Here is a 20,270-nt window from a genome sequence, read left to right as displayed (position 1 = left end):
CTGTGAAAGTTACAGTTATACCAACGATGACGAGTATGGGCGAACACGCCGTTCGCGCTAGACATGTCTATGCTAAGCCTGTCGAGGGCCATGCTTATAGAGAAGCATGCGCGGATGCGCCGCCGCCGCTGGAAGGTAACTTCGCTAGCAGCCAAGACGTGGTGACACTAACCCTTTTTCCAGGTGACAAAGCCGGACGTCCCTCACTGGTCTCTCACGCTCTAGAGCACGCGGAAAGCAGCGGATTAACGGCCGAAATGAAAATTGGTTGTTCGAGAAAGGAAATGACGCAGTATCTGTCTCACATCTCGGCGGACACCCGAACCGCGCCGTAAGAGAAGGAATAAAGGAGGGACTGAGAGAAGAAAGGAAGAGAGGTGCCTCACTGGAGGGATCCGGAATAATTTCGACCACCTGGGGATCTTTAACGTGCACTGACACCGCACAACACACGGGCGCCTTTGGCGTTTCGCCTCCATCGAAACGCGGCTGCCGCGGTCGGGATCGAATCCGTGAATTCCGGATCAGTAGCCGAGCGCTCTAACCACTAAGCCACCGCGGCGGTTTACTCGGCTAAATCGTCGCGTGGCAGAAAACCTGCCGCTCGGAATCTTTCGCGGCGTGCGTTTTGCTGCTGCCAGTGCACTGCATTTGTCTTTCTCCTGGTTCCTCCCTACCTTGAGTCAACCACCATGCAAGAAAAGCTGGTCATCGATATCGACAGTCTTCCCGTCCCTACATCACGTCACTGTGCTGTAGTGGTTCCCTGCTCATTGTTGCATAACATATATCTGCGCGTTGACTGTAGCTAACCCAGCGTATACAGGCCATCTGCGAATACTTCGACAACCGTTTCGAGGAGTGACGTGGTGGGACTAAGGACTTAAGCCTGGATTTGCAAGGCACTCACACAATGCAATGCAGGCCTTTCGTTGGAGTGCCAACTACGACTTTTGCATTTCACGTGGCCTGAAACCCATGCTGGCACTTGTTTTCATTGCATTCGTTTGAATAACGCTTCTGCTAAGCGCTCAAAGTTTCCAAATTTGCCAGTAGAAGGTTGTACTGTACTCTTTCGCAATGCGTGTGCGTACTTCGAGCAAATAATTTACACATGCATTCGTTATATGTCATCACGGGCACATTTCTAAAAGGCGCAGTGAGGACAGCAGCTGCATCCATCTTTTATTCGAAGTAAAAATCGATTTTGTGGATTTTCTGGTTATGTTGATATTTGTTTGGCAGCAAAAGACGCATTTTTTGTTCAGGAAATTGCATTTAGGAATAGAAAATTTTGTACTGTAACTCGGTCCAAACTCGTGCGGTCAAGACCGAAAATGACTCCATAATCATCGCATGAAAGTGAATTGCGATGGAACCTAGGCTCATGGATCCACACACAAGTTTTTGAGAAAACGGCCGGAATTGACGATGCCTATTTCATTGTTCTACCCCTTCCAGCTTATAAAAGTTCCGTTTTTCAGGGAGTTGTTATTAGGACTCAGTCATCTAGCGATACAAGCTTCGATTTGTCATCAGTGTTGCTTGACGGCCCAGTAACTGAACGTACACGCGTGCATCGATGGGCGAAACATTTCTGCTCCTTGTCGGAGCGCTATCGCAGAACTTAACGCGACGAATGCGTTTCTGACATTTCGATGATGGATACTCTGTGAACGTCCTTGAGTGTGTTTGCACTGCGCGTGTATGTGACGCGTGCACGTATATCACGTCGGGCTCCAACGTTGTCATCTGGAGCGGCATGTCAAGCGTACAGCCAGGCAGGCATCATCAGTCAACTTTCTACACTGTATCTATGTCTCCCTTACCGGTGCTTACGAGTGTGTATTTGTGTGGCTGCATTTCGAAACAAAAGCTGCTGACACCTGAGCAACTAGGCTTCGTAGCGAAAAAGGAGAAGAAGCGGATAGAGAAAGTGTCAGAACGTGGAGAGTTAAACCGTCCAAATTGTCATGAGTATAGACAGCCGACGGCAGCCGTGTACAAGGGGCGGTTAAAGCATGCACTGCTCAGTGAATTCCAGAAGAGGGCAAATGCGAGCTAATTGGTACATTTCTGAAGAACTGCATAAAACAGCGCTACAGAAGACGAGACAAGAGAAGGACAAACACCAGCGCTGTGTTTGTCCTTCTCTTGTCTCGTCTTCCGTAGCGCTGTTTAATCCACTTCTTCAGACACGGTTCAGTGAGCGTGTGTGGGCTCCACCCCCCTGTGTTCGTGGACGCGGTGGTGCCACAACACGCTAACCGCCTGAAGACTGCAAACTCCTGATGAGGGAAATCTTCCTGTCAGGGAGAGATTTCCCTATGAGCGCAGCCTCTCTAATTATTAACGTGTAGTGAATACTAACAGATTCATCGTGTTTAGAAAAAAAAATACTTTACACTCCTTCTGACAAATAATTTTTGGATTAGGAATGAAAACTCTCGAACCGTGTACAGAACTGCCAAAGGCAAACAGACCAGAATAGAAGGAAATAAAAGGCGACGAGCGAAAAAATCCAACAGGTGCACAAGTTGGCACGCATCTTACAGTTGACGAAGCTAAATCGATACAAGACAACTGTTCTCTGTGCGTTAGAAATAGAGAACAAGCGCTATCTGCAAAAAAAAAGAAAGAAAGGAATACAGACAATACCACAAATCTAGATGTTATGAAGCCTTAGTGCTGGTAATGAATCGGTGAGGTCGCTCTTGGTTTTAAATTAACCGTGCCTTCCACTTGTCTTTTCCAGGCTCTACGCAGTGCACTTGTCCTTGCCCATCTTCCTGCTCATCCTGGTGTCGCGACTGCTGATGACGCCGAAAGCGAAGTAGCTGTGTTACTCCACGATGACGGTGGTCACAAGGCTGTGGAAACTTCTGCTCGCCCGGTAACCTCTGTGACCAAGGGTGAGGTTCCACGGGTCGCCACGACTTCGAGCTGCGTTCTGGAGACCGTCTAGCTGCCATTTAGTGGCGAAAAAATACGTGCAAAAGAACTGAATTTCCCCAAAAATACACCTTTGGACACTCTGGCGTGTGGCTGGGGAGGAGCCACGCTGACAGCCACAGCAATCAATGTGACGCCACTCCATTCGCGTTGCACGCCTTCCCTCCGCCTGCTATGCAGAGGGAGGCCAGCATTTGGGGAGACCCCAATAAAGCGTTATGGCTGCTGGATATTCCTCAGTGTATTCTTCGCGGCCACAGGAGGGAGCTCACACAGCTATGTGTGAACGAGAGAGGGGACGGATGTCGCAGTAATGGGCACAGAGTTGTGTCATAAATTAGCACCAGTCGTGGCTTCGGCGGGCGTGGCAGTTGAAACTTCTGTTCCTCTCCATGTTCAGACTGTGTGTTCTTTTGTATATTATTTGTTTAAGTCTGCTTAGCAACACCTAACCCACACAATTCCTGCTTTTTTTTAGCCGGCGGCGGTTTCTCCCTCGGACGACGGGACTCTGGGAACCCAGATAGGAGGCAGAGGGGCGAAAGGTCGAAGCAAGCGAAGAGCTCCTCCGTTTGGAGGTGCAAGAGTAAACGACAGAACGAGCGAGAGACCCCGAGAAGAGAATGTGTTTTCGAGCCCTTCCGTCCCTTAGATTGTTTCTTGTCTCTTGTAATATACCAAGTTGCGTAAAAAGGCAGCAATCTACCGCTATCGACGCATTTAGTACGAAACAAAGAATGAGCTAAATCAGTTATAACTGTTACTTATAACCCCCCCCCCCCCCCCCCCCCTGCCTTTTCAGTCATGTGCTCCTGTTTTCCCGGCCCCCGGAAGGGCGAAATCGGGAGGAAAAGGCAGCCTCGACTGGCAGCAAAAACCATTCTGCATTGCTCTGCTGCTGCTATTGGCCCAGACACAACGGTGGTTGACTGCGCGGCCCTCTGGGCCCTGCCCAGACCTTCGATGGGGACGCTGCTTGCCACGTTTGCTAATGATTGAACACCATGCTCGCAAACTCGAACAGCAGCATAAACGCGTTAAATTGTTCACTTTAAGCAACAGCTTAGCCGATGTCATTTTTTGTTCTGACTATGGAGCACGACAGTATAGATTCAGCACTTCTTGTACCTGCAGATCCGCAGTATAAAGCATCATGCTAAGCTGACTGGGCACACAAAACGCACAGGTGGTGTTATGGAAATGTGAAGTAAATTGTACAAGAATCTGTAGGCACAGGGCCGCTGCGTGAACTAAGCCAGCGGGTAATTACGCTTTGGAGCCGAAGTTCTGTGAAACGCTTTGTGGCAATTCGTAAGCCGAGCTGAATGATACAAGTATTCCTGGTATCCTCAAATCCATAACTGAGTGCCCCCTTATTACCGTACGTCTGTGCAGTTTCCTTGCGCACCGTACCGTCTTTGCCACACAAAAGGTACGCTTAACAGCTTCTGCACATTTTTGGTTCTCAGTACCCGTTCTTGGTCCTCCTGACAACCATAACAAAAATACAAAGATACAAAATACTATGTACACAATAGCAAATGGTTATGTATATATGAAGTAGTGCGACAAATCTGAAAATTCCTCAAGAAAAAGCACAGCGACAACACGTTAAAGATCCCCAGGTGGTCGAAATTATTCCGGAGCCCTCCTCTATACGGCACCTCTTTCTCTCTTTCCTCTCTTATTCCCTCCTTTATCCCTTCCCTTACGGCGCGGTTCAGGTGTCCGCCGAGCTGTGAGACAGATACGGCGCCATTTCCTTTCCCCAACAACCAATTTTCAATCTTTCAATTTTATGGCATATACTGGGTGTTCAAAATTATGCTTTATCGGTTTCAAAAATACCAATAGCAGTACTCGTAAATGGGTTATGCTGCCAGGCGGACACAAACAGTTAGAAAAAAAATGTACATCGCAACTGGAGTAGCTAAAATTCGTTTATTAACTTTTAATTCACTGCAGTTAGCGTGCATATTTATATTGAAAACTGACAGGCAGCAGCATTCAAACACTTCTGTTTAGTACAATTTAAGTAACGCGCCTGTATCCTGAAATAGGGACCTCTAAAATTTAAGCACAAACCGTGTAATTGCGCAAGCGAGATCGCGTCGCTCGGCGTGAGGCCTTCTTTCACGGTAACCGTCCACTGGATGGTTCTCGGTATCCCTGCCCATGGCTTTCCACGGTAACCACCCTCTTGTTCTTATGGATGCGTCAGCAACAGGTATCTGTATAGCAACCGACACCTTCCATCGCATGCTTTCGCATTCAACGCACAAAGGACTGAGAGCTTGCTAGCATTGCTAGTCAATTATTTCAAAACATTCACGAGCAAGAATTCTGCGCTGCTACCAATCAAACTCTCGTGAACCGCTGAACCAAACTGCTTATCAAAATGAACTGCCCATTCTAAGATTAAAGCCTAAAGAAATCTTAATTATAACGCTTACTGAATTTATGAGGAGCTTTAAGTGCCCAGCGTCGCGACTGCTCCTTTTCCGACACCGTCTAACGCATGTATTTGGCTTTCAGCCTTGAGCACGTGCTTCGGCCAGGCACTTGCCGCCTTCCCCCAACCTGGAATGCGTCCAACCATAGTTTGGAGTTAAGACGATAACCATTGGCCGCTCTGGTTTGCTGACGACCAGGAAATCCCGTTTCGCCACTGCTCGGCAGTCAGCCAGTGCCACTTGGGACTACGGTCTCTCTGCAACTGTCCGTAACAGTAAAAAGAGCAGCTGCTTTTACAAGTGCGTTTGGCAGATGCAAAGGTGACCATAGCGCATACCTGCTACTGCAGCTAGAACAAAAACATGGCCGTTGATGGACAGACTAATTGCAAAGAAATTGACGTAGATACACACAGAAATCGAAACAGAAGCTCCAACCAATATGGAATCCAATTCTATCGCATTCCACTCTTGGTAACTACTAAGACTAAGGTGACTGAGAGTCCCGATAGTTTTTTTTTCTGTAATGACCTTCTCATTATTTAATTACTCATTTCATTAAATTTTGCGATGAAGGTACCATTATAGTGATGATATTCAGGAAAGTCATAGTTCTGACGCGATGTATTCAATGCCTGGTGCCATGTTTTTCATACTCCGACAGCGTCTTTTGAAGCCTGTCAAATTTGGCATGACAAACCATGCCCCATAACTTTTTGTGTGCTTTTCCAGGCTCCACGTTAGTTCTGAGCTGATTGAGCGCGAGAATACGGGGCTGAGTCCCGACCCCGGCAGCCGGCAGATGTCAGTGCGCGCTAAAGATCTCCGGGTAGCTGAAATGAATCGAGGGCATTCCACTCAAGGGCCTCTTTTTCTCTTCATCTTTTCACTGCCATCTTCACGCTTTCGATCAAGGGACACTCAAGTATGCAGTGAAACGAGACAGTTCTCAACGGCGTCAAAAGTCATGTGTCCGTTAGCACTGCTCAACATAAATAAAGATGGGAGCCCTATCCGGATCCACGGCAGCACTTACTAGGTTACTAGGTTTCGAAGTTTAGGTGCAAAATCGCGGTTTCTTCTCGACGGCGAGCGGATTATAGCGGCCAACCCCCGCATCCTAATCGTAATGAACAACCACACCTGTGACCACACCGCGGATTGCACCGTTAGCCGCACCAGATCATTCTAAAGATAAAAATTCCAGTCCAGAAAGCCCAACGTGATGGCAGGCCAGTGCGAATGCTCTTCTTGTCTTTTTGAAAGGTACAAACACCTGTGTGCAGTACTTACTCACTGCTACACACAAGTCGCTCAGCCGGAGCGACAGGGTTCGAACCCGGCAGCGGAGGGAGCGTCTCTATGGAGGCGAAACTCGAAACACGCTGTGCGATGTCAGAGAACGTTAAAAATCCACAAATGGTCGAAATTAATCCGAAGTCCTTCCCTACGGCACCTATTTCTCTTTCTCCTTTCACTCTCACGAGAAGCGAGACAGTTATTTTTTTTGTCATGCCCATACAAGCGTTGCTCTGGGATCAAAAGTACTCTTTAGATACAAAAACAGAGAAAACACCCACGCGCCGCATTTAGGGACAAGGCTGACGCTCCCAGGCAAACTGCACACCCAAGCTGCCGAGTATGCTCTGCCTGCCTTATTCCATGGCTGCCATACCACGTGACGCACACAAGTCGTTAGAACTAGAGAGCAAACAGCTAGCGAGTGAAACACATGTTACCGCAAACGAGCAGCTTGAAACGCAGAATCGCGGTCGGACGACAGGCCATTTTGTCTATTTTTTTTCTTTTCTGCGCTATTTCTATGCTATTTTAATACAATATCGCTCTGCTTTTGAGCATTGTTCTGCTTCACAAGCATCGGAGCTGCATCCTGCTGGAAAGAACCACTCCGCGCGAAGCGGTCCCGTTATGCGTTGATGCAGTCATCGATGCTTAGAAAGGCCGCAGTTTATTCTGTGAACCGCAGGCCAAGCAACATGTCCAAGCCTGACCTCTCCCGTGAGTGTGGTGTTTCTACTTTACAGCCAGCTGGTTATGTTGTGAGGTCGTAAATTGGGAAGGACTATGTATATTCTCCGCCCGTCCAAGGCTGAGTGTCAAACCGCCACTGCATCCCGTGATCGCGAGCGCAACAGTGCGCAATCCGACCCCGGCAGGCGTGCTGTTGGGAACAAAGAAATGGGACAGTGTGATGCCATAAACGGCTTTAATTTGCTGTTTAAACAGTAACGAATGCCGCCTGACGGCTTTCCCCGCACTGTATGCAAAGACAGGAGTATTTTCTTAGGTTAGAAGTGGAATGTCGCAGCCGAAGGTTATATTATTGTTCTGCCAGCCAGCCAAAGAGAACGACACAAGCAGAGCGTTTTGATTATACCGGTAGCTTAACTCCGCCCCGCCGCGGTGGCTCAGTGGTTAGGGCGCTCGACTACTGATCCGGAGTTCCCGGGTTCGAACCCGGCCGCGGCGGCTGCGTTTTTATGGAGGAAAAACGGTAAGGCGCCCGTATGCTGTGCGATGTCAGTGCACGTTAAAGATCCCCAGGTGGTCGACATTATTCCGAAGCCCTCCACTACGGCACCTCTCCCTTCCTTTCTTCCTTCACTCCCTCCTTTATCCCTTCCCTAACGGCGCGGTTCAGGTGTCCAACGATATATGAGACAGATACTGCGCCATTTCCTTTCCCCAAAAAAACCAATTATTATTATTTCGCTTAACTCCCCACCTTGAACCTGTGCGCCAATATCTTGTGCTCTGATTGGGCACGAATTCAGAGGTTTGCAGACTGTCTCACGTCTTCTGACGTCTAGACAAAGTACTAAACACTACTCATAACACGAATATTGTGCAGGATCAACTCCCCACCTTGAACCTGTGCGCCAATATCTTGTGCTCTGATTGGGCACGAATTCAGAGGTTAGCAGACTGTCGCGTCCTCTGACGTCCAGGCAGAGTACTAAACACTGCTCAGAACACGAATATTGTGCAGGATCCAAATGTTGCACGACGTCCCCAATATTTAGCTTCCCTGCTCATATGCAGCGCCAGCATCATTAACCTCCTTAGCGACGTAGCCTTGGGGAAAATCTTGGTTTCGATGTCGAGTTTCGCGAATACTATGATAAACGAGCTCTACGACATACAGATTGGCCTGAGTAATAAGGGGCTTCTGAGAGGTGTAGCGTGTTCTTGTAGACTGCCATTTCGAGGCGTCCTCTAAGGAAACAAGGGCTGAGGCAGTACAGGAGACATGGGCTTGTCATCATACGAAGCAAGGGGAGGTAATAGTAAAATATTCTATGTAGAACGGCTGAGGAAACTGGATGATAACAGGTGGGCATTTAAGGTATTTTAATATTTGTACAGAAAGATCGTTGACTCAAAGTGGCAGAAAAGAACCGCAAAACTAACCAGTAAGTATGCACAGAACCAGGACGGAGGAATAAAGAGCTTTAGACGGGAGGACAAAAAAGAAGGGTGTAAAAGCAGCATTAATTCAACAAAAATAAGCAGACTCTTGTCCTGTATAGAAAACAGAAGAGGCGAATCAGGAAATAATCGATCTATTACAACTCAAGAGGCAGCGGCCTAGTCTTTGAAGCAAGATTAGAATATATTATACTGCGAAGCTACAAAAATTTAACGAAGGTGATGACTGGCACGTGTGCAGTGCGTGGTAAATCCGTAGAAACAATGAAACATATTTGACTAGAATGTTTCAGTATATACCGACGTTTAGATACAGGCAGCCGCATCAGCCAACACCTTGTGCGCGTCTTCTGGTCCTCGCTTTGAATTCCCACTCGTGGCAATCAGTGACTTTTTTTCCTAATTCGCCTTTGATTTCAGATTCTATTTTGTTTTTGTTTTTTCGTTGGCTCCTGTTCATTTACTTCGATTATTGATTTAAGCCTGAAATGATGGGGCAGGTATTCCTTCGTCGCTTTTATTCTTTATTCTTGCTTCTGCCCCTCAAAGAGGAACTAAAATAAGGAAATCAGGAAAAAAAAAACTTTAGGATGCATAGCTCCAGCTACGTTACTGCCGCTCCTACAGTAAGAGTCTCGCTCTCATCCAACCCCAAGAAAACACATATGAGACGAGGGCAGGGGGGGTGCCTTGAGGGGGCTTTTGAACACGAGCCATCTGATGAGTCAGTAGCGTTGCCTCGATCCAAAACAAAAAACAAGAAAACACAGGCGCACTTCATTCTGACTACTTTTCTACGACTACTGGAACAAACCTCCATCGCAGAACATCTTCATGGGCTTCAGCCACTACTATTCTACTCTCTGGGACGCAGTGAGTGAGCGTAACGCCTTCGCAGTCTTAAAATATTGACCACCACCGTTCGCACAGCATTCGCGAAAAGGCGGAACCTTTTCGACGGCTCCGAGTTCGCCCGCTTCCACTGGGTGGTCGTTATCCGCCTGAAAATGATTAAAAACAGAACTAATGTCACGGTGACAACTGATGGAACGAAACAACATTTCTTACCATCATCACTGCCAACACTGCCTGACACATTACGACACGGGCTTGAAGCCTTGTGTTCCCCCGTCAGCATACGCAGAACCCACACGGATAAAATTTTCCTCATATTCATATCTTCATGCAGGGTGATGTGCACAGATCCTACGGCAATGCATACGTTGATGGCTGCGGCATGTAGACATATCACTGAAGTGATTGGTTCAAACAGGGGCTCATCTTTTGTTCTGCAGCGGATTTAGGGTGACAAAGAAGATGACCACGTTGCTGGGGCAGGTTGCTGAACTCAGACTTCCAGACAGCTGAGTATGACTACTTTGAATGAGGCAAAAAGTGACAGCGTTGGGTCGTTGGGCGGTGAAGTAGCCCTATAATGCATCACTTTCGCAATGCCAACATCGTAGCATTTTGCGTTCTTAATGATTCCATTTTTGTTTTACTGCTTATGACGTTCGGGTCAAAATGTCGTTGTATACACGCGCAGGCATTCTTTCGCAACAGCGATCCGTAAAAGCACATTTCAGTTACGAAATTTCGAACTTTTTGTGATGGCTAAGGGCCGTTGCGATCCGACCATTATATATCGAAGTTTCACTAACAGCGACATCTGTGTGTGAACAGTCGCGAATGCAGGGTAGGCCTAACTCCGCTCATGCACCTGCAGGAAAGTACAGCCTCTCAGCACGGCCGTGTTTTTATCGCTCATATATCGCTACCAGCTGAAGCTTTCCAACCACTTTTTGTTTCAGGGAACGAAATCAGAGCAAAAAAAAAAAAACAAGAGTGTCGTGCCCAGCAAATGCGCGCACAGAACAGTACAGTGACAGGCACTACATGCACAAAACAAAATTAAACAATGGGCAATGACGTAAAACTAGTCCAAATGCGAAGACAAGTGAATTACAAAGAAATAGCAAAGAAAGGAAAACCAAATGCGGCGAGACTCAGTGCGCCCGAATTTAAGCGAAAGAGAACATGCTCCGCGGACGGGAAGGAGTCCAGCACAGCACGCCTGTAGAGAATCGCGAAAATGAGGAAGCTTTGTGGAAGCTGTACGGATGATGTCAGAGTAATGCGGGGTCAGTTCACAACGGGCCTGTGAGTTGGAGCGGGTCATGGTTGCTCGACACGATGCATTTATTATAATGGCGCATCATATGACGAACAGTTGTTTCGAGCGAACAGCTTCGAGAAGTTGCCTCATGACTTGCTGACGTCAGCTGCGGTCGCCACTACGCTGACACACTTCAGTAAAAAGAAGTAGATCGGTAGCACCAGACTGCTACGCCCTGCGGGTTCATATAAAAAGTAAACAGCTTACGGGTGCTCTTGAAAAGAGAAAAATTGACAGCGACGTAACGCAGACTTAAGGTCAGATCTACCCGTCCTCCTGTAAAATAAGGCCTGTAAGGGAAGGAAGAAATACTCTGTTTACATCACATCCGGGGCACTAGTCGGAATGGGTTTTCTTGGATATGAACTTTGCATAATCAATGTCTCAAAAAGTTCGAGGCGTAAAGGCCTGTTCAGAGGTTTTGCTTTCTTTTGCGATGTTCATTGATCAACCAATCAATCAATCAATCAATCAGTCAATCATTCAATCAATCAATTAGAGCTGCCATTATTGTAATAATACACGAGTTATTGTCTTTCCTGATTTCTGCTGTTTGCCGATTAGTCAACATAGATCTGAGAACCCAGAGAGGCATTTCTTCATCGAACGAACTATTCGCTTGTGCATAATGATGCCACCAACGTGAGACAGCGTAGACAGATGGGCTAGTTGGTTGTTTGTAACGGTGTGGTCCATATTTCCATCGCACATAAAGCACACGAAAATAGGGAGAGTAGTGAGTCGATGCAGGATTTGCACACATAAAAAGGAGGGAGAAAAGAGCTCACTGTACTGAAAAGGATGTCAATAAGCGTAGACAGCTGTGCTATGGTTGTTTGTGATACTATGACTCATTCTTGCATCTCAGGTAAAACATAAAAACAGAGGGAGAGTAGCGTCCGTGGTGTCTGCTCTCCCTCTGTCCATGTGTTTTAAGTGGGCCTGAAAGATGAGTCATATGATATCGCATGACAGAACTGTTTACTGATTTCGCTGTATTCGCACCACTGTACTTCTAGCCTGCCTTGTGCAGCTGGTAAACACTCCTCGCAAATCACATTTGTGCCCTCTACGAGTGTCATTTCGTCGCAACTTCACCTGTCCCGTTGTGACCGATATCTGCCGTCTTTTACGTATTATTACGTCACTCTGGATTCCGGCCAGAAAACTGACACTTCGTTCTAATGAGCAGCTCGTGCTTCCCGCTTTTATAGCCTAAGTCACACCTAAGTTTAAATTCATGCTTATTCATTTCCTCCTTTCTTTATTTTTTTAACTGTCAATAAATGCGCCTTTTCACGACTTTGGCTGCAACAAAGAGTGCTTCTAGGCGGGTTGGTGACCACACATCTTTGAAGAAAAAACAGAGCAAAAAGACGAGTCGAAAGAGGAGTAGACACGAGCACTGACTAGCAACTCATTGTATTTAATGCGTGAGCGTATAAATACACTGAACGACCGATGCGCGGAAACAGAGAAGGGAAAGTAACAACACCAAAAGCTGAGTGTTTTTGCTGTCGGCGTTGTTCCTTTACCTTCTTCTTTATTCCAGTCATGCTATCTGTCACGGTGGTCGGTTTGGTCATAATCCAGTGGGCAGGTTGTGATGGCACCACAAGGTCGCATGTGACCAAGGTGGCTCCGGCCGCTACAGCTTCGAGGCTTCAAACGATCGGTGCCAACACCCACGCCAGGCAACTTTTTGACTAGGAGTTACTATCGCTCTCGAGCTAAAAAAAATGCACGCACAATTTTCTTTACATGGAAAAGTTGAAATAAATTCTGAGAATAACTCCAGAAGCCTCCTATCCGGCTCTTCATGCAGGGATTGCCTAGAAAACTATTATTAGGGAATGTGTCCATGAGGCAAATGTCCTATCATTTATAGCAGATTATTTTTTTTTCATAAGTGTGCTGTCTTCCAACCCGCAGCCTAACTCCTGAAATTAATTTTTTTCGTTTCATTGTTAGAAATAAACCAGGAAAATTGTCCATACTTTGCAAACGCGATTTGTGCACAGTTTTTTACCTCCATTCTAATTTCTAAGCAACAAGAGCAGGAAAGTAAGAGCCTTTTATAGTAAATATCGTAAACACGTGTTTTGTGCATTCTGGCTGAAGACTCCCATAGAAAATCAACGGGGAACGCTTTTGAGGATAGTAAAAACGTTAACGGGAAAAAAATACAAGTCTGCCGTGGGTGATAAGCATATGTGTTGATTGTTGTAGTGAAATCTTACATTATATGAAAAAACTGTGTACATAAATATTCTCTCATTGAAAAATTATTTCGCCCAAAATTGCTGCGAACGTGCGCGGCAAAGATGAGTCATAGTGGTCCGTATGACAGCATTGGTTACATATTTCGCTGCATTCGCACCACTTTACTTCTAGCTTGTCTTGTGCTGCTGGTGTACGCTCCTCGCGGATAACATTTGTGTGCACTACGAATGTTAATTTGTATTAGCTTCACCTGTCCCGTTGTGGCCAATAGCGGCCGTTTTTTTTTTGCATATTAATACGTCACTGTGGATTACGGCCACAAAATTGACACTTCACTCTAATCAGCAGCTCGCACTGACCACTTGTGTAACCAAAGCCGCAACGAAGTCTTATTTCATGCTTATTCATTTGCATCTTTCTTCTTTTCATTTCACAACGTTGGATGGATGGATGGAAGGTAGGAGCGTCCCCTTTGAAACGGGGCAGTGGTTGTTGCCACTATGCTCAGTTTTTTTCCCTTTATTTTTATTTACTCTGCTGTAAGTTGTTAATACAATTCGCCATTTCCTTTAAAAAAACGTCTTCCTACACTTTAGAACTTATGTCACCTCTCTGCTTTTGTGCCACCAATCCTCCAATCGCTTTTTGCTAATTTCCACTGCAGATTTATTTACATGACTATTGTTATCTCTAAACCCTAAGGCCACAGGATGAGTGACTGTGCCTGCATCGACATCGGGATGGATACCATCGCATTTTAGGATGAGGTGTTCTGTTGTTTCTTCAGATTTACCACACACAGCACATGTGTCATCTTCTTCGTTAAATTTTTTTCTGCAGCTGCGCCTTCTAAGACACCCTGACCTAGCATCAAAGAGGAGGGCACTGCCTCTTGAGTTATCATGAAACGTTTCCTTCCTGATGTGGCTTTTCCAGCATCGATATAGTTCTACACTATGCTTCTTTTCCATTGAATCTATCCAATTTTTACCTTCGACGTTTTTAACCTGTCGTCTAATGCTCTTTCTTTCTCCTTCCTCGTCTCTGGCAAACTTACTGGCCAGCTTTATAGTTCGTTTCCGCCGCTGTGTGTCAACGCTCTTTCCCTACAGGTATTTAAATACCTTAGCTGCCCACCTGTTATCATCCAATTTCCTCAGGCGTTCTTCGTATAGTACTTTACTCTGAGCTTCCTGTGCTTCGAACGTTGCCCAGCCCATATCCCCCTGTACTGCCTCGCCTCGTTCGTGGTTTTCCCGTGGGCACCTAGTGCTAATCTTCCGACAGTTCTCTGATTTACTTCTAATCGCGACTGAACTTCAGCCCTTAAGCATAGAACCGCATTCCCGGAAGTAATCCCCGGCACCATTATTCCTTTCCAAATACCTCTGAGGACTTCATACCTGTTGTACCCCCACAATGCCCTATGGGGATGTTGGCAGGTTTTCCACAGCGCCCTCTGGCTTTTGCGGCTGCATTCAGCAAAAATATTTTCGCTCGCCTACAATCTCGCCTTATGAATTGAGAGACGCTCATGATTTGAGTGCCTGTACAATTATTTTACAGAAAATATAATTGCTGACTGCGTCGGGCTATTCTTAGAAGGAAATTTGTCTCTCATCGGGTGTCGTTAAGCACTCAGGAGAACAACAATACGATCGATCGAAGCCAGCGCACAAGATTTTTACAAAAGAAAAGACATACTCGAATTCCTCGTCGCCATTATGACGCTTGCTCACTCTACAAGTAAAAAAAAATTGTGAGAGCAGATAAGCAATTATTATGATGCGTATATGCGAGGGCATTACTTGGCGCTGAATGTGTCGATGAGTTGTCGGGTAGCTTGGGGTTGATCGTTGTTTCACTGCAGCTACTTACTTGGCAAGTTTCGCTGCGTTGCGATGGTCTCGTACTTCGTTGACAGAGAACTGCCGCCTCCGGCCAAGCTTTTCTGTCTCGCCTGCATGATGATGTAGACGCGAGCGATTTAACTTAGGGTGATGAAGACTTAATAGCGCCGCAATCTCACTCACCCAAAGCTGAACGCCAACAGACGCTGGCAGCGGGACGTTCCATTTTGTGTAATCTCTAGCCGAGTTTACATAAATACGACACTGGCATATTGCACTATATGCGTATCTCGCGGAGGCGACACGCCACCGTTCATGCACCGCATCAAGTCAAGCGGGAGGGTGGCCTCTCGTCCAGTGCATGCGGCGCAGGGGGCCAGCCGCACTCATATTAGGCACCTTTAGCATAACGTGTACCGTGTTACCATTACCGGTGCCAGAGTATCGGGAGCCCGCGCGCAGCCAATGCACATGCTCAAATCGCCTTGTCGGCACCAGATGGCGCCAGGTACCCGGCAGCGGCGCGCGCGTCTGCACCATCGGGATCAACCAATGCGTGCTCAGCGGCGGTGGGCGGGTTCCCGGTACTCCGGCGACGGTAACAGTAACACGGTACACGGTATGCTAAAGGTGTCTATTTACTCCCATTCTGAGTATGGTCTGCTTTATTGTCCGACACAGGGGGTATTGTACAGCCACCCCAGGGAGGAGGAGGGGCGTTCCCAAACCTGTTTCTATTCATTGCAGAAGTCGACTTGCCGTTCTCGGAAGGGGTTGTAGTAGGGACCAGGTTGCGCGAAGGTCCGCCATTTTGTTCCAAGCTCTGCGGGAAAGCTGCTTCTCGTGTGGCAGGAGCCTCACCAGAAGGCCGTTTAGAAGCACCCTCCTCATCCCTGTGGGGGCTTCACAATACCCCCTCAGTCGGATAACAAAGGAGACTATGCTCAAGTTGGAAGCGGCTGTCCCCCTCCGACTCATGTGTTGGGCATGGGCAGACTTGGTTTGGAACAAAATACGTCAGCGTGATCACGTGATCGCCGCTCCGCGAATAGTGTTACGAGCTGCGCGGGGAAAACAGTCGCGCAACTCTACTCCCTGCGGGAGAATCTATAGGCGCACTGTCTTGCCTTGGTGGTGGCGGTGGCACTTGCACTAAATAACTGGCGAGTCTGATTTCAGCCCATGACCCCGATAGCACGCTCTCGACGAGTTTCAATAGCGACATTGCCACCGCGACCTCGAGTGTCCGAAGCGAGAACTTTGGAGGTTACTCGCATATTGCCCCCTTTTGTGCATTGTTTTTCGAAGCTTACAATAAAAAGCAGTCAAAATAATTGCTCATATACTATTCGCCTAATACAGGCAGGCTCTGGTTTATCAATACCGAATAATTAAAATCAGCAATTCATGCGAATACAGACTACGCCAATGCGTTTAAAAATAATAATTCATGTTATGTAAAATTATCGCAGTTGAGAATGAACCGCACTACATACGGTGTTAACCAAAAACCTTCAAATACTGTTTACAAGTTTAACGACGCCGGAACGCATGTTTGTCACCGCTGTGAGAAAATAAAAACTGAGAGACCATTTTTTAAATTGTTCTTCATTTTGTTACTGTCTTTAAGTAAGAAATTCTTTCTATTTTCCGCAGAAACTTAAGAAAAATCGCTTAGTTAACACACTTGTGTTATATTGTTCGTTCTTTTTCGTTGTTGCTGTGCGTTTTATTTTAATCGGTATTTATGCTCATTAGTATGATTGTGTTTCCCCATTCACAAGGAGAGTTATGTGTATTGCATTTTGCTTGACTAACTGTTATGCTTTATATATATATATATATATATATATATATATATATATATATATATATATATATATATATATATGGTACCGAAAATATGATAGGCTGGGGTCATCAGCAAGCTGAAAGTGCTCATCACTACAGCGCTATAGGAAATGATCAAGACGCTACACGAACATAACGAGGCTGACCTTCCACGCAGTAACCGGCAGGTAATGAAATTATGCTTACAGTTTGCGTACTCCGAACTTTTTAACTGCCTCATTAATTTGGTGGTATCGCATTCCTGCTCGCACGTCCGGGGTCTGATGTTCAAACTGCAATGCCGCGACATTCGAGATTGCACAGCATGCACCGTCATAGAAGTGACATGATCAGTCACGCAGTAAACAAGCAGCGATAGACCGCCTGAAATATACCTTCATGAGCCGTAACTATAAAATTTATCTTGCGAGTATAGATTCCACTCGTACCACGGCCATTAAAAGAATGAAAGAAAAATTCTGACGTCGCCAACAACCGTCTGTTTTGTTCCCCTGCTGAGGCAGCTGGAACTGAGTAATCCGTACGCATAAAAAAAAACCGGGACGGCCAACTGTGACCTAGATTTACCCATTTACAGGAAGCAAAACAGTGTGTACGTGAATTCCTCTGGCGCACTGAACGCAATTTTCTTTTATACCACCACGGTCGCTAAGTGTATTGAGCGTGCGCCTTGTATACGGGAGGTGAGAGGTTCGATCTCCAGTGCCTCCAGGTTCCAAACAGTTTCCAGTAGACACAAGGTTGTGCTTGGTTCTTCGGGGCGGAACTACATTCAAACTGGGTTTTTGACCTCGCCTTGCGTAGGCCAAAGCATCCTGTCACATGGCACTCTTTGGCCAAAGTTGATCACCATCGCTACCATCCCACCATCACTACCTTCCCACCGTCCCCACCTCCAGCACCACCGACGTCACCACCATCCCCAAAACAAGCATCATCATTTTAAAGAATATGGCGCTCACCTTCGTAATTTATCCATGAGAAACCAGCTGATCCGCCGTTGACACCGCTCAGTGTTTACACCTAAAACTAGTGGTCAGGCCAGGTACGAAGTTGAAAAGTTTTTGGGCACATGTGAGGGCAGGTAGGTGCGACATGGTTGAGTGTGGGTTAGGGAACTAGTATCGGCAGCAAATTATTGCAGCACTACATCGCTAACAACTCTCTTCGTATTAATCGTTAGCAGCGGATGAAGAAAGAAGACATCTACCCTCATACCTTCCGACATCTTCACTGATTAGCTGATAGTGCCCAAATAAATATTTATCCGTACAGTGGCGTCCCGTAAACTTCAGCTAAGGATATGATGAAAACAAGAGAGCACTAGGTAGGGGGGCAAGGCGGATAACATTTTCCGCATAAAAAAAAAACTAGAGAGGTCACCTAAGCTCCTCCTTCAGGTATGACACGTGATTTCTCATTCTGTACTTCACATTCATAGACCCCAGGGTGTCCTCATACCATTCCTGGCGCAGTAGTGCAGCGGTTAAGCGATGCCCCATTACCCTGCGATGGCAGGTGATGACGCCACAAGGCCACGTGACCTAGTTGACCCACCTAGGATGCTGGAGCGACCGGTTGTTCGGGCTGCTCCGGCTGTGAAGCTCCACACGGTCGACACCGAGGCCGGGCATTTCTTTCTCATGGGGGAGGGGGGCACTAACGCTATCCCGTTAAAAAATGCACTTACCACAATTTTCTTCAGATTAAAAAGTTGAAATTAATTCATAGAATAAATACAGCAGCCTCCTATCCGACTACTCATTCAAGGGTTGCGCGTAAGGCTCCTCCAGCGGCAAAGTACAAGAAAAATATTATTAGGGAATGTTTCCTTGGGGCAAGCACCCTATCAATTATGGCACGTTTCTTTTTTTTAATAAGATGTCTTGTGACCCGCAGCTTGCCTCCTGAAATTAATTTTCTTCGTTTTATCAAAAGAAGTATTGAAAAATGTCTGGACACGTACGGTGCACAGTTTTTTTATCACCATTCTAATTTCTAAACAATAGGGGCAGGAAAGTAAGAGCCTTCTATAGGAAATATCGTAAACACGTGTTTTATGCTTTCCGGCTGAAATTACTATGATATCGTTACAAAGACGAAGAAAATGGCAGCGGCGCGGGACGGAGCTCTCGCGCTAGGCCCTGAGCCATTAAGTTATATTTTTCTCTGCCATCATGTCGTCCTGTCCCTTGGCTTTCCACCCCGTAAAATATGATTTAATGGCTCAGGGCCTAGCGCGAGCACTCCGTCCCGCGCCACTGCCCATTTCTTCGCCTTCGTAGCAATATCCTCTGTCTGCACCAAATAATCGGCCAAATTGAAACGCTAACACGCACATACATGGCGTATATTTCGACTGGGCAGTGATATTCCTTTGGTTTGAACCACTTTACGAATAAATACTTCACTGACACCAGTGCGCACGAAAATGAGCCACACTGGCGGTGTACTAAAGCTGAAACTAGGAAAGATTGTGCTTTGTTCATAGGCTCTGTTCGCCTCATAGACCTCGGGGCCACTGTTGTGCTTTAGTGTGCAATAATTTCATCCTCAGCCTGTTCTGCTACTGCGACGAGAGCGTGTCACAATCTGAGAGGCAGAAAAGCCAAACCGTGCAAGACAGATGAGGCAGACGCAGGGTAATTACGGTAAAGGTATGGCACGACTGTACACGCGCTCGAAGTTGGCGCACACAGCTGGCGGTCGCCTGCAGGAATCTCTCTGCGCACGCGCAGCCCGGCCCACGCGCAGCACGCATCCCCCTCTAGACTCACCATACCTATAATTTCACTCTTTTGAATGCGTATGCACAGTATTCTCTTCGGCCCGCGACTCCGCTCGCGGTAGGACTTGATGCACTCACAAAGAGGCAGTGGCATAACAGTTTCCTCTGGACTTTCTGCTAGAACCTACGTATACCCGTGAGCACTTCTTTAAAAATGCGCTTGTTCGCCGTACAAAAGTTTTTCCTCCGTCATCAGCAGCAGCAGCGTTTTTCATGGTGTGGGATTTCCATTTTTTTTAGTAAATATCTTATTTCTTGCAGCCTGCCGATCTTAGAGTTTACATGTACAATGCGAATGCACCGCTTTGGCAGACAGCGGCTGCTACAAACTCTGCTGGCATGTCCGTTTTAGCGTGCCGATCGCAGTCCTCCATGGGGTCCCCTGGCTTTGAGCAACGGCAGCCAAGTCCACCAACTTCTTTCGTACCGGACAGAAACGGTGATTCCCAGGTTGCGCGGTTCTACCAGGACCGAGCGGTATTCCTCACCGGAGGAACCGGGTTCATTGGGAAGGTAGGCGTCCACAC

General features: G+C 46.8%; 2 protein-coding genes and 1 non-coding gene across 3 annotated transcripts in view; all 3 read left to right on the top strand.

Moving 5' to 3' along the window:
• Positions 1 to 3,160, top strand: part of LOC144129979 (fatty acyl-CoA reductase 1-like) — a 28,430-nt gene extending 25,270 nt beyond the window's left edge. Inside the window, exon 13 of the mRNA XM_077664029.1 lies at positions 2,756 to 3,160. Within this exon, the coding sequence (XP_077520155.1) occupies positions 2,756 to 2,837 (82 nt within the window). The 3' untranslated portion in view covers positions 2,838 to 3,160. The remainder of the gene's footprint in view (positions 1 to 2,755) is intronic.
• Positions 3,161 to 7,823: 4,663 nt separating this feature from the next.
• Positions 7,824 to 7,895, top strand: TRNAS-ACU (transfer RNA serine (anticodon ACU)). Its single transcript has one exon. It is a non-coding gene; the product is annotated as a tRNA-Ser (tRNA).
• An 11,798-nt stretch (positions 7,896 to 19,693) lies between these two features.
• LOC144129978 (uncharacterized) overlaps positions 19,694 to 20,270 on the top strand; it is a 49,164-nt gene continuing 48,587 nt past the window's right edge. The window contains exons 1-2 of the mRNA XM_077664028.1: positions 19,694 to 19,879; positions 20,096 to 20,256. Of these exons, the coding sequence (XP_077520154.1) occupies positions 20,116 to 20,256 (141 nt within the window). The 5' untranslated portion in view covers positions 19,694 to 19,879; positions 20,096 to 20,115. The remainder of the gene's footprint in view (positions 19,880 to 20,095; positions 20,257 to 20,270) is intronic.

The sequence above is a fragment of the Amblyomma americanum genome, chromosome 4, assembly GCF_052857255.1.
Source record: "Amblyomma americanum isolate KBUSLIRL-KWMA chromosome 4, ASM5285725v1, whole genome shotgun sequence".
Taxonomy (NCBI): domain Eukaryota; kingdom Metazoa; phylum Arthropoda; class Arachnida; order Ixodida; family Ixodidae; genus Amblyomma; species Amblyomma americanum.
This window is presented reverse-complemented; position numbering and strand designations above follow the sequence as displayed.